We start from the raw sequence: 15713 nt of genomic DNA on the forward strand, positions 1-15713 counted from the left end.
AGCGGCCCTTAAATTGGCCAGCGGCCCCAAAAAAATGTACATGAAAATGAATTCCCAATTCAGGAAAATAAAATAAAAATCAATATTTCCGGAAAAGTTTCTGTCACTGATTAAGGCAACTATAATTTTTCACAGTTTGTTGTCAAAACGTTTTAAAATCTGGATAAGAATGCTGTTTACGATCGCATTTTATTAACAACGATTTAATTATGTCAACATGTGGCAAACAATTTTAGCAGCCGAATTCAATTGATTAATATGTTATGGGAGTATTCGATCTTGTAAAAGCAGATCGCCCAGCAGGTTGATAAAAATGGGTGTCAAAGCAGACCTCAGCAGAGAGCAAATTCAAATTTTGATATAACAATGATGGATAAAGTTTAATGGGCGCGGATCTCGTAAAAGCAGATCGCCCAGCAGAGCCGGTTATTTAATATTATGAAAACTTGTTTTGTAAAAGAAATTATTTCCTCAAAAGACAAAATTTTGAGCGTTTTATTGAAAATAATGTTGATGATAGACCATTCATGATATACGATGTCATCATTATGGAACTATTTCAAAAGTTTTGAAGATGATCCAAATAATTTTAAAGAACACTGGTTCAATGCTTTAAATATCTTATCAATTAAGTACAAATGTATATGAACTTTTGTAATTGCTTTTCTGAATTCGACAATTGACCAGTTCAATTTGAAATCCATTTGAATCAAGGTAAATTTATAGAGATGACCTGCTGTTGAAAAAATACCCGATGAATGATTTTTTACAGTGGTTTATGTTAGCTGAAATATATGTTTTTGTAATAGGCCTAGGTTACTATAGTTAAGATGATACACTAGTGCATCATGTTCAATGATATTCATGTAATAACAGTAGCCCATTCAGAATTATTCAAAATGTTACAACTTACATGAACATCAGTGTACAGGTTAAACTTAATAATATAAATTTTCCGTTTTTACAGGAAAATAAGGTTATTTCGTCTTAGATTTTATGCTTAAAAAATTCCCAATTAGAATAAAAATTCCCAATTTGATGTTCAAGGGACCCATTTGAAAACACTTGGAATCCTCCCTGAAATAACCCATATACCCCAAAAAACCTTGACAAATTGGAATCCATCACTACAATCAAGACGACAACAACAAGGACTGATTTTCTTTTTTAAAGTGGTTAAGGGGAAGATACCAGCGCTTCTTCCAGACAATCTACCGGGTAATACAATTCCATAGACTCAAACGACAAATAAAAGCAACATTTAATAACATGAATAACTTTTTTACTAAGAACATTATAGACTAACAAGTCCGTAACAACAAACAAGTGGTCATAGTTCCAGTACAAAAACTCTATCTTTGTGCGCACTGCAGTAGACTTGAACCATCTAGAGGACTCTGTAGTGTCCGTCACTACAACCGAGGAGTTTAAATGAGCACTCCTCACCAAGCGTGACTAATTAATGCGAAGACCAACCTGTCTCACAATAGCCATAAGGAATCTGTGATGTACCCAGGGGCAGATCCAGGGTTTTGGAAAGGGGGGCAAATTTTTTAAAGATAGCTGAGCGGAGCGAGGCGAAAAAAATTTTAGGACCTTTTTTGGGCTAAAAAAACATAAAATAAGTTTAAAATTTAACAGTTCCTGACATGGAACATGTATATTTTACAGTTGCTGTGAAGTGTAAGAGTTGGACATGTTTTATGCTGTATTCATTTTCCCTATCAAATGTCTGTCATAAAATGATAGTATGGATCAAAAGCTACATTGTATGTACTGATATATTTGATGTGGGACTTGTCAGTAAAACATAGACATGGCAAATTCTAGTGTGTTGTATGTTAAATTGGGATAAAAAAGTCTAAGCAAAGGTGGGGGGGGGGGGGGGGGGTCTGGATCCGCCACTGGTACCCATATACAGAAGTGAGAAATACAGATACAGATAAATGAGAAATATTGCCAATATCTCCATTGGTATTTGGTCTGGTCACTCTCCTTATACGTTCGCACCCCACACATTTTGGGTATAATGCTTTCTTTTTTGGGTCATACATTATACCCCTGACATTTGGTGATTACATACTGTTGAATACATAGACTATTTATTACATTTTACGGGAAATTAAAATTTACCTCATATTAAACTGAAAATTATATATTGCAATTGAATAAACAATTTTATGATTAAAAAGATATAAATCTATAATTTATGATATGAAACAATAGTGCAGAAGTAAAGCATAAGTGAGCTGTTTCCTGTAAATATTATGTAGTTAGTAGTATTGTGTTCTAATACTACATTTCTAATTTGTTTCGTGCATAATCCGTGATGTCTAAGATCATTGTCATTCTGTTCATAATGAGAGTAAATATTTTCAGTCTAAAAAAAAAAACCTAAATGTATTGACCAGTTACTAGCTAAATGTCTACATTTTGGACTTGCACATTTTTAAGAAGAACTAATATCATAAATATACAATGTAACTATTGTTTTACAATTTTATTATTTTTCTGTCTTTTAGGTGAAACTACCAACAATTGTAATAATCAACAATGGAGTTTGAGAAAGGATGATGATTAAAGACACAATATTCATTTGTTGAAATAAATTCATGGTTAAAGAAAGTTCACGATGGGAACTGGAATTCCTCTTCTGAATGAATATAAACGAGAATTTCTTTCTAAAAGATTTCCTCAGACTCTGCTTGGAGGACCAAAGTTACGACTTGGGTATGAAGCACCTGTTTATGTATATTTCCAACAGCTGTTATTATTTCTGTTTCCATTTCTAATTGGAGGTATATTCACATTATTAGTAGAACTTAAAACCATAGATGATTATGTAGGCAGTATTATAACTGGAAGTTTGATTTTTACGTGTGTGTTGATTGTGCAGTTGACATCAACAATAGTTCAAGCTCAAAATTCATCAGACCTTCCATATCCTACGAAGAAAAATCTACTAGCAGAGGAAGATGAAATTGACTTCTTCTCATGCTGTGGTGTTGAAACTTTGGAATTTGTTGTACCAAAGAAGAGATTCAAATTTAATATTGTTATCCATGCAGTATTGTCAGGATTTGTGTGTGGGTTGACCTTCATGTACTTGTTACCAATGACACTGAATTCACTTTATAGTCACAATACTGGGGCAACCGTTGTATTGTACATATTTGGTTGGTTGACATTATGCATAGCTCAGTACTCCTTATCTGTAGGGTCACCACCAGAACCAAATACTTACAAAACACAAGATAGCTGGGAAATAGCTCCTTTAATGAGGTCACTGTATGTTCTTATTTGTGTTTCAATTTATCTTATGAATAGGTATGTATAAAGTATGTTATTTTTGTTTTCACATATATGTATATGATAAATACAAATTATATAAATCAGTATATTGCCCATGCAATTAGAATCTATATTGGACAAAATCTGCAAATATATACATGTATATAAAAAAATACTTATTGTTTGCAGATTTTATCCAATCTAAAGTTGCACAAATATAAAAATTTATGATACAATGTATATGTACACACAAATGTACACAGCATTAATACATCATGAAAATCAGTTTTTAGATTAAACAATAAATATGATCATGAATGCAGACTATATGCAGTGCAATATCTTCTTGACACAGTTAGTTCAGTTACACTTCATGATCTTATTAGTATTCAACATGAACATCATAACATGACCATATGCAATCCAGTTAACTAAGATATAGATTATTATTGATAACATTTATAAGACGTGCAACATTATAATTACATGTATAGATGCACAATGAAAAGTAACCTTTTTTTATAAGTATAAAGCTTTACCAAATTAAAATACATGTAGGCATGATTAAAATACCAGTGAATAGATGATAGAGATTTATTTCCATATTACATGTACATGAATTTTGTGTTAAATTAATGTTATTTTTTCTTCAAATGCAGGTATTACTCAACAGTTTTTAATACAGCTGACCAAGCACTTCACATAGTTTTTGCCTGTTTACCTCTGGCTTGGATAACAGGCTTATTACCTCCCTTAGATGCTTTCATTCTCTGGTTATTTGAACAGATTCATGTATTTATGTTAGGAGGCTCTCCTGTGTCCTCTGATATCAGGTATGTATTCATTATGCTATCTTGTAAACTGAACTCAAAATAATATATTATTATTAATTTAGATTTGGATGGGGTTAAATGATTAAAGAATAATGCCCTTAAAAAATGAAGATTAGAGAATAACGAGCAAAAAAAATGAAGATTAGAGAATTTTTTTTATTTTTTTTTGAAGATTAGAGAAAAAAGGGGTTATTTTTTTAAAGATTAGAGAAAAAAAGGGTGAAAAATAAATGTTTACAGAATAACAGACCCCCCCCCCCCCCCATCCAGACCCTCCAGCAACCCTGTGCCTTTAATGCTTTATAGTCCTGTCTTGTGCAGGGTTTTTTCTGAATGAAAATTGAGTGACATGTACATGTTTTTTAATCATTTTTAAAGAGGTCTATAAAAGTAACATTATTAAGAGCAAAAGCAGCAACATTTGAAAATGGAGACATACAGCTGTCATGAGGACTCTCTTACTCATATCAAAGTAAATGCTCTAAGGGACAATTGTCAAAAAGTCTTTTGTAGCTATGAAGTGAACACACAGCATTTCCATTTTCAAAATAATGTAGTTCAGTTTATTTTAGATTATAAAGCAAATATTATACAATATTGTTTTGTGACAAATGAAATTGAAACCATTTGGTCCGAGTACACAGTTATTTCGTAGTGCATTTCTTTTAGACAATAAATGAAAATTAAAAAAAAACCACCTGCGCTTTCTCAATAATATTTTTACAGTGTGTTGTACTACTTTTGGGACAAATTATATCAAAATTATAGAAAACTTCATCAGCTCTAACTCAAAATATGGACAATCTTATGTTAAGGGGGTCTTGAAATCTTTTGACAGCTTCCGAAGTGCTAATTTTTGACCTTTTTCAGCTGGACCTAATCACTACTTTACATTAATATTTATGACCCAACTTTTTTTACAGTGTCATTTCACCCCCCAACTTGCTATATGAGGCATAAAACATGGAGAAATAAATTTGGAAGGGGTATAACAAAAATTGGCAAGTAACACACTGTCCACACTAAGGACTATATTCGTGGACAACGAAAATCAAAGGACGATAACTGTGTACTCGGACCTAATAGGATAGAAAAAGTTGACCAATCTTAATAAAACTTGGTATGACTAAAGCTTAATATATTACAAGACTGCTTACAAAGTTTCATAGCAATAGGATATATATTATAGACAATATGATTAATTCTATATTCAACTTTGCGTGTTAAATTTAGACGTTAAAATTGAGAAATTTCAACTATCAACATTTGGGGCTTATAAAATTTAAATATTGCAAAAAAATACTTTTAAAATGCCTTAATATATAATATATCATGTATTTAAAGCAATAGAGTACTCATTTGTCATATCAGACTTAGCATAATTTTTCAAAAGTCAAATTTATATGAGCCTGTGCCTAAAAATGGAGGTTTTCCAATGAAGCGGGCCTTACATGAAGATGTAATATTTTCCAGCAATTTTAAGTTTGTGAAGCTTTTTGATTATAAATAATCCTTACATATGTACTTAATGTACTTTAAATGGAAAGAAAACTTACAAATAACATATCATATTAGTTTAAAAGGGTCTTAGGCCAAGTAAGACTAAAATTAATTTAGGGTCAATTTAGGCCGTAGCACATATTTACATTTAAAAATGCATATTGAAGTTATAGGAAATAAAAATTTGTGTCTTTTCTATCATTTCTATACTCAGGTGACATGATACAATAAATCTGAGCACAAAAAGGCTCTTACATTCAACTTTTTTAGTAGACAGTATGGTCTGATACAAAGATTTTTCACTTTTTAGTGAAAAACTTGCATGCAATTTTAGTCTCAACAGGCTTATATTTGAACCACATGCTATCCTACAGAGGTAAAGAAAGATATTATGTGAAATGAAACAGGTACAAAAGACATTGTTAAGTGCTTTTTATACAAATTTATTGAGGTATTTATTATGGACTTCAACTTTTATGTGCCATGCTCCTCACATTTAACTTATTCCAAACAGGGCGTTAGACGAGGGTCATTTATACAACACATTTTGCTCATATTTTCTGAGATAATCTTCTTTTCTGTAGATTCAGAGTTCACAAATGAGTAATAAAACTGGATTAAAGCATAGAAACACAAAAATTGACACATGAAAACATGTCAGATAGAAAGTCAGAATGCCACTTATGCATCAAAATTGAAAAAGCTATGAAATGCTTATTTTGACCATATAATGCCAAAATTGGTCATTTTTGCAGAAATTCTATCAAATAAAAGTTTAAATCCTTTAGTTTTATGCTATTTGACAAATTGGCACCATCAAATCATTCAGGGAAGTTGCCAAAGTACAGATTCTATATTTCCTGATTTCACCTCTTAGGTCCGAGTACACAGTTATTTCGTAGTGCATTTCTTTTAGACAATAAATGAAAATTAAAAAAAACCCACCTGCGCTTTCTCAATAATATTTTTACAGTGTGTTGTACTACTTTTGGGACAAATTATATCAAAATTATAGAAAACTTCATCAGCTCTAACTCAAAATATGGACAATCTTATGTTAAGGGGGTCTTGAAATCTTTTGACAGCTTCCGAAGTGCTAATTTTTGACCTTTTTCAGCTGGACCTAATCACTACTTTACATTAATATTTATGACCCAACTTTTTTTACAGTGTCATTTCACCCCCCAACTTGCTATATGAGGCATAAAACATGGAGAAATAAATTTGGAAGGGGTATAACAAAAATTGGCAAGTAACACACTGTCCACACTAAGGACTATATTCGTGGACAACGAAAATCAAAGGACGATAACTGTGTACTCGGACCATTTACAATAATAATAAAAATGCTTAAATACTAAAAGAAGTCTTAACTAATTAATCATAATTTATTTTTCAGATTACTTGTTTTGTTGGTGATTTCTTTAACAGTATTTCTTGCTGCCTACTTTATAAAGAAAAGTATAGCAACAGTTGTGATATGTGCTTTGATGGGATACTTACTTAGCCTTGACCTTGGTGCAGCAGCCAATAACATTTATCATTACTTACTGTTTAGGAATAAAGTGACATCAGGTACCAGTTCAATGGATGTAACAAGTCAGACTTCAAAATATGGGTTTTTATGGAAATTTGGATTATTACAATGTCTTTACCATTTTGTCATGATAGTAATTGTAGGAGTCATGTCAGGAATGTTAAATTCTAACACAGGCACTGCTGGTTCTATAGATTCCAGTGCTTGGAAAACAATCGGATATGTTATAATAGGATGTTGTGTAGCAGAGAAAATATTTAGGGACTTACAGAATGTTTACATCTTTTTTGGATTGTGGAGAAACTTACCGTGTATATATCCAAATAGCAGAGGAAGATCATATGACAAAAGACGGCGGAGACTAAGAATACTAGGTGTAATAAGGAGATTTATAGTAAACTGGGGTAAGTCCAACAGTGATAAAATTGTAGAACAAATTAATTTTATTACTTCAGGGAAGGAATGATTTGGAAATTTTAACATGGTGCATACAATTACATAAAAGTATACTGAGTAGCTCAATTATCAAAGATTAATTTCCTAATACAATTGGCACATGGAGATTATTTAAAAGACAGTATTATCAAAAGTAAAAACGCCCATTAAATTACATTTATTTGAAAGGTGATTGTCTTCCAAGACATTGTAGATATTTTTTATTGATAATAAATAAAGAGTCAATTGTCTTTTCAGTGAGTCCCTTTCTAATGCTGGCTTATATATCAATCCTCATCACTAGTACAGATCCAGATTCTGTGTCTCTGACATCAGGAATGGACACTACAATAGCTGTGTGGTACACATTTGGTACCGTTAGAGTATTCAGATGGGTAAGTCAATTGAAAGATATATTTAGAACACAGTCCTGTCTTTACGTTATATTTATAATATGATTTTCTCATTATTGAAAGCTTTGTGCTGGTGAGTTGAATTTAATAGCTCATCTTTTATTTTCATGTCCAACTTTAGCATAGAAAACAAAATTTAGGTGAGACTTTCAGTCTCATAGCTGCACTATTTATTAGCAAGTTCTGGTCACATTTAATTGTAGTGCTTTACTGTGAAAGTACTTTAATTCGTGGGTATCAATTTTCATGGTTTTAGCAAAAGTTACATGTTCCTGGGTTCTTAAATTCGTGGATTCTTAAAAAATTAGTTTTCTAAAAAAAAATAATAGATAGTTCAATTGAAGCCGTTAGAAACGAAGATAACATATTGTCTCGATTAAAGGAAATTGCAAAGTAAACATTCAAATTGTTGCACCTGCATGTGTTAATCGTAGTGATGACACTAATTAACCCGTGATTAAGTGATCAGCAGATTAAAGACCATCAAAGGTGTTAATTAAGTCATAAACATGTAAATATTGAAGAAAACATTTATATAAAAAAATGCTATAATTTAAAATTTTAAAGATTAATTGGGTATACCTGCCTGCAGTTGTAGTTCATAGTGCAATTGGTAGATTTGCCGATTTTAAATGTATTCTCTATATATTATCGATAGACAAATCTACATGGGGATCTTTCCATGTCTTCATTTGGACAACACTTATTATATTTCGTTGGAAACTTAAATTTGTGGATAAGGTCATCTACAAAAACCACGAAAATTGGTTCCCAATGAATAAAAGTACTTTCACAGTATTTGAATCCCTATTGATTAGCAAATTCTGGACACATTTTATTGTAGTGCTTTATTTGTATAAAATATCTCATAACGAGCAAACAGAATAATTCTCCATTTTGACTTATTAAATCAAACTTTTTAAGTTCTTAAGAAGTTGTTTGATAAATGGGAGTTATGTCTCCTTCTTAAGAAAAAACATTGCAATTATAAAAACATGCATTTTTAAAAATCTTCATAGTAATAATCCTACTACAGCATATACAGAAGGGCATTGATTTATCTTGCATGATTAAATTCTAAACTTACATTTAATAGATCAGATCCAAATTAGCTGAAATTCATGGAAAACTTGTATCTTCTTTATCTTGCAGATTTGGCAGGGGACAGTTAACAGCCTGCTAGAACTCTCAATCGTACACATAATACTGGTTGCCATTCCAAACAATACTACAGTTATAAGTTATGGAGTACCAATACTGTCACTTCTAATAGGACTTTCAAGAGACAGATTTTTCCAGTTCATCTACAAATTATATTTTGCCTTCACTCTTCTAATCACATCTGTGTCAGACAAGAAACAGAGGAGGAAGTCAACAATTCCAATATTTGTCTTATCGATATTGTTCTTCCCTGTGGTATTAGGAATCATTGGAGCAGCCACGATTCTTTCTGCACCACTACTGTCACTCTTTACCCTGCCTTTGTTCTTCATTGGATTTCCACGTCCAAACAAGTTCTGGCCTGAGGCAGTAGGAGCATCGGCTAACAGTAATCCAGATACTATGTTTTATATGCAAGTGGCTCCAAAGTTATCACAAACTTTAAGGGCAGCATTTGCAGATGGCAGTCTTGGTAGGTTTCAATGTTTAGTTATCGTTGACAAAAAACAATAAAAAGCTATGTCTGAAACAGTTATGTGATTTTTTTTTATCTTTAGTAGGTTAAATACTAGGAGAAAACTCATATAATGGCTTTTTTAATTTTTAGTACAAACAAATCTACATAATGATATCAATATCACAATCAAAATTGGGTCTCATATTTATATTTTTTTAAATACAATGATGAATGTACATGAATTGTTAAATTCATTTTGAAGAAAAGTGTTTCAGTGTTGGAAAAAATGTAAAAAAAGCTGTTTAAATCCTCTAAACAAGTTTTGCTAAATAAAAAGAGTTTGCAAAGTTTCCAATTTTTGCCAAATGGTCAGATAACCTTAAAAAAGAGAAAATCATCAATATAATTTTGTATAAACACCACATATTCCAACTAAACGAGAGGTGTTTATAAAAGTACTACCAAGTAATTTCTGAATTTAAATGAAACACATACACATGCATTATTCAGATTAGTTTTCTGTTATTTTTATGTATAGAATAGGGGCCTCGGTGGTCGAGTGGTCTAAGTAGTTACTACTGTAATCACTAGCCAGTCAACACTGAGGTTGTGAGTTCGAACCCCGATTGTGCGGGTTCACTTGACTCCGGCTTCCTCCACCAATAAACTGGCCATCACAAAATAGCCTAAATGCAGTGCTTAAAAGTGGCATTAAAAATAGCCTAAATGCGGTGATTAAAAGTGGCATTAAAATACCAAAAATAAAAATCAATTTATTGGAATATTATGAGATACTCTTTGATTTTACACTTTAATTATAGTTTACATATTTTGATTTTTTAATAGGTGAACCAGTACCAGGTTTCCATTACCTTGTCAGATTCCAGGACAGGCTAGTTTGGGTTATGGTTCTTGAGAGAGGTTATGGATTCTGTTCCTTAAATATTAAAGGATTGGAATTACAGGAAACATCTTGTCACACTGCTGAAGCAGCGAGGATAGATGAAATATTTGAATCAGCATTTGAAAAGGAAGATGCTTCTTGTATGGGTTATATCAACGAGTATCCAATGCATACATTGACACCTATGGATTCTGCTAATGTAGAGGCATATTCTGATGCTAGAAATGTTCTGACTGGAATTATAGATTATCCAGCTAATTATGATATTGTCATGGACTCTTTCATCAAAGCTTTAGTATGGGTTCTAATAAGACATGTGAATCAGATCAAATTAAAGGAAGGAAAGAAAAAGGGTGATGAAAGTCTGACAAAGTCTAGACAAAAACCAATTGAAAAAGTTGAATTGACAGAATTCAAAAAGGAATCTAATAATAATTTTTCCAATGGTCTCAATGGTAACTTAAGGCATTCCAATAATGTTACAAATACAGAAAATACAAGGAAAGGTAACTTTCCACCAGTTCATAAAACAACAGTGGAAGTTGTGATAGATAAAGATAACAGAACAACTGTCCGTCCACCATCATCAAGGTCGGTAAAAAGGAAGTCATCATGGTCTTCACTCAATAGTTTTACTGACAGTATATTTTCTGAAGATGGTATATTCAATGATAAGAAACCACCCAAAAAAGAAATAAAAAAACCAATAGTATCAAATAAACCAATGAAATCTGATGACGATATTGACGTTCTTGATGAGATGTTAGATGACCTTGACTTTGGGTTACCAGCTATGGATATTAACCAAAGATCCAAACCGGCCAACAATACATCTAAGGCTCCAATAAAAAAGAACCAGTTTTCTTATGGTAACACAATTTATAAACCTGTCACTAATCTAGCAGGGTCACCTGACTTTAAATGTTCACATTCCACTCAGATAAGTTTACCATCAAGGTGGAGAGAACTGCCATTAGAATATTCACAGCTGTCTCGGTACTTGAGTAAATTTCCACGAGACTGGTACAAACATGTATTGGGTACATTGGACTGGTCAAACACTGGACTATCTACACAACAAGTACTAGGAGAAGTTACCGGGGATGAGGCTCTACTTAATTGTTACTCACAGCTTATCATGGCTTGTTATTCCATTTTTGAATCAAATGGTATGTTAATTAATAGTTGGATTTTTTCAATGCATACATATTTTTTTGAATTTTGAACCAAAAAAATAAGGTACTGTAAAACTGCCCCGAAGAAAACTATGAAGAAATGGTAGATTTTTAGTATTTCAAGTTTTACCTGAGATTAATTACATTTTCCACCAATAAATGTATCAGTCTGCTCATTTTTTTGATAATCTACATATGGATAAAAAATAGACTTAAGCAGCTACATTTACAAGTGACCAATCAGTGATCATCCTGATAAGGTTTTTTTTAGTCATTTATACAAAAGAAACTCATGTTAATGAATTATAGATGATGTCCTATAGCTAGAATTGTACCAGTCCTTGTAGATAGTGATTGCAATGTATGTATTATTATTGTACATGTCTAAGAAATAATTTTTTGGAGTGAAGTAAATATAAGCTTAAATCCCATTACTTCTCTCCTGTATATGTAAACATGTAAGATAGCTGCCACTGCACATAAAGCAAGAAATAATCAATCACCAATATAGAGACAGATGTTTGAAAGGAACAAACACTGCAGCACAAAAACAATTATCTTTAGTAATTATACACAGTCTGTTAACAGATTTAGATTAAATTCTTTACCTTGTACTTGTACATTTCAGGGAGTGTAAAAAGTGCTAGTCAGCTATACAAGTATTATAATGGTGATTTACCTTGGAATGCTATGTTAGATTGGTTGTCAGAAGACAAGCAGTTGCATAACTTAGTTCTCAGAGCATACAGGTAATTTAAGAATCTGCTTCTCTAATGATTCTGTATTCTAATATGACGTGCTTCTTTCGCTTTATGAATAAACCCATGCTCTAAATCCAATAATTTATTTTGCACATGCGTATATTGACTACTGCATAACAATGAATTTTATCAAATTAGCATGAATTTAAATATTTCATTAACTTAAAACACTTCCAAACTCTTAAATGATGCACATGTTGTTACTAATTCATTTACTATGACTGTAATGTGTTGAATTCTGAAATTGACATATTTGACCTAGATATGATAACCATTCATGCTGACTGTTCAAAACTCCCCCTCTGAAAAATCACATTGCCAGCCGTTTGCTTGTTTACAAATTAAAAAGGGAGGTTCATGGAAGAGCCTACACAATTGCTTTACCCTTATACACATTTAACATAGAAATTATCTTAATTGTCTTAATCAGAATCGAAATAATTGATGCAAGCTATACTTTATTGTAGTTTTAACATGGGTAGGCATTATATTAGTATTATTAGCTCACCTGGCCTAAAAGGCCATGTGAGCTTTTCTCATCACTTGGCGTCCGTCGTCGTCGTCGTTAACAATTTTTCAAACATCTTCTCCTCTGAAACTACTGAATGGATTTGAATGAAACTTAGCATGATTGTTCCTTAGATTATCCTGCACAAAGTGTGTGCTTCGATTTTTGATCCGTCAAAAAACATGGCCGCCGTTACTTAAAATAGAACATAGGGGTCAAATGCAGTTTTTGGCTTATATCTCAAAAACGAAAGCATTTAGAGCAAATCTGACATGGGGGTAAAAATGTTCATTAGGTTAAGATCTATCAGCCCTGAAATTTTCAGATGAATCAAACAAACCATTGTTGGGTTGCTGCCACTTAATTGGTAATTTTAAGGAAATTTTGCAGTTTTTGGTCATTATCTTGAATATTATTATAGATAAAGATAAACTGTAAACAGCAAAAATGATCAGCAAAGTAAGATCTACAAATAAGTTAATATGAGCAAAATTGTCAATTGACCCCTTAAGGGGTTATTGTCCTTTAATGACAATTTTTCACAATTTGTTCATCACATTTGCTAACTTTAAAAAATCTTCTCCTCTGAAACTACTGAATGGATTTGGATGAAACTTAGCATGATTGTTCCTTAGATTATCCTGCACAAAGTGTGTGCTTAGATTTTTGATCCGTCAAAAAACATGGCCGCTGTTACTTAAAATAGAACATAGGGGTCAAATGCAGTTTTTGGCTTATATCTTAAAAAACGAAAGCATTTAGAGCAAATCTGACATGGGGTAAAAATATTCATTAGGTCAAGATCTATCAGCCCTGAAATTTTCAGATGAATCAAACAAACCATTGTTGGGTTGCTGCCACTTAATTGGTAATTTTAAGGAAATTTTGCAGTGTTTGGTCATTATCTTGAATATTATTATAGATAAAGATAAACTGTAAACAGCAAAAATGATCAGCAAAGTAAGATCTACAAATAAGTTAATATGAGCAAAATTGTCAATTGACCCCTTAAGGGGTTATTGTCCTTTAATGACAATTTTTCACAATTTGTTCATCATATTTGCTAACTTTAAAAAATCTTCTCCTCTAAAACTACTAAACCAAATTCAACCAAACTTCAACTGAATGATCAGTAGGGTGTATAAAATAAAGTTTGTGCTTTATTTTTTATTTCGTCAAAAAACATGTCCGTCATGGCTAAAAATAGAACACAGGGTAAAATGCAGTTTTTGGCTTATATCTCAAAAACTCCAGCATTTAGAGCAAATAAGACAAGAAGTTAAAGTATTTATTAGGTCAAGGTCTACCTGTCCTGAAATTTTCAGCCGAATTGGGTAACTGGTTTTTCAGGTATAATGCCCCTGAATTGATGATTTTAAAGAAATTTTGCAGTTTTTGGTTATTATCTTGAATATTATTATAGATACAGATAAAGTAAGATCTACAAATAAGTCAATTTGACCAAAATTGTCAATTGACCCCTTAAGGAGTTATTGCCCTTTAAAGACTTTTTTCACAATTTGTTCATCATGTTGACTTACTTTAAAAAATCTTCTCCTTTGAAACTGCTGTATCAATTTCAGCCAAACTTAGGCTAAATGAGTTTCAGAGTATCTAGTATAAATTTTATATTTCATTTCCTTGTATGTCAGAAACATAGCTCCTATGGCTAAAATAGAACATAGGAGAAAATGATTTTTTTTTTTGCTTTTGAAGAAAATAGGACGATTCAAAGAACATTTAAATAAATTGAAAAGCCAAAATAATCATTGATGAGAGATTTAACCAAAAAAATTAAGGTGAGCGATTCAGGCTCTTGAGAACCTCTTGTTTTATTTAGCCCTCACTAAGTGAGGGCTAAAATAATATTAATATAATGCCTACCCATGTTAAAACTACAATAAAGTATAGCTTGCATCAATTATTTCTTCCATAAATTTTCTACATCATAAAACTAAAAAGTTGTCATTAGATTCATCCAGAGGGAGATAAAGGTATTCATCTTTCAACTACGTCAATTAACTATTGAGATCAATGGCAATCACAGCAACAAGTTGATAGATATTTTTTTTTAAAAAGGGTCCAGAAAGGGTTAATTAGCCAAAGAATTTAAAAACATGTACTTTCAGTTTTGACGATGGCATTCATTTCTTTTGACTAGTGCTTAATTTTGTATATACATGTAATATCACAGGTATGGTTTTAAGTTGATGCTGGACCAGATACTGATAGGCGAAGCTAATACCCCAGAGGAAACCCAGGAATACTTTGAGGAGTATGACAAAGACTGGTACATTGGACTGGAAAAGGATGATGATTGGAAAGCTGCTGTATTGTCGTCAAGGAAACAGTTATTCTCAATGGGCCACAATAAAGCACAGGTAAAGATTCCATGTGTGCAGTTAGTTCTTTTATAGCTTTCAAAATGTTTACACAAGGAATCATGCTGCTAGTCACTTATATTTTCAACTAGTGATTTTTTTATTTCACTCCTCAACAGAATAATGCTGCTGACTTTTTCCACAAACATTTCCTTAAAAATGTTTATTGTCCCAAACAAATACTAGGTATTAAAAAGGACACTGTACCAGTGTACCTTACAGTACTTATTGAATATTCTGCCCCATGGTTGTTTGTTAAGGGGGGAGTGTGTTTTAATTAATTTTTATGCTTTTTGTCGAGTCTGCAATTTTTGTTGCAGAAAGCTCGACATAGGGATAGTGATGTGGTGGCGGCGG

The 15713-nt window shown here is 32.1% G+C and overlaps 1 protein-coding gene across 1 annotated transcript in view; it reads left to right on the forward strand.

Annotated features, from left to right (window-relative positions):
* LOC139514397 (pecanex-like protein 4) overlaps positions 1–15713 on the forward strand; it is a 29469-nt gene that overhangs the window by 2466 nt on the left and 11290 nt on the right. Inside the window, exons 2-9 of the mRNA XM_071303577.1 lie at positions 2523–3327; positions 3951–4124; positions 7024–7565; positions 7855–7991; positions 9162–9642; positions 10474–11700; positions 12335–12455; positions 15170–15356. Of these exons, the coding sequence (XP_071159678.1) occupies positions 2633–3327; positions 3951–4124; positions 7024–7565; positions 7855–7991; positions 9162–9642; positions 10474–11700; positions 12335–12455; positions 15170–15356 (3564 nt within the window). The 5' untranslated portion in view covers positions 2523–2632. The remainder of the gene's footprint in view (positions 1–2522; positions 3328–3950; positions 4125–7023; positions 7566–7854; positions 7992–9161; positions 9643–10473; positions 11701–12334; positions 12456–15169; positions 15357–15713) is intronic.

This window comes from Mytilus edulis, chromosome 3 (genome assembly GCF_963676685.1).
Source record: "Mytilus edulis chromosome 3, xbMytEdul2.2, whole genome shotgun sequence".
Taxonomy (NCBI): Eukaryota; Metazoa; Mollusca; class Bivalvia; order Mytilida; family Mytilidae; genus Mytilus; species Mytilus edulis.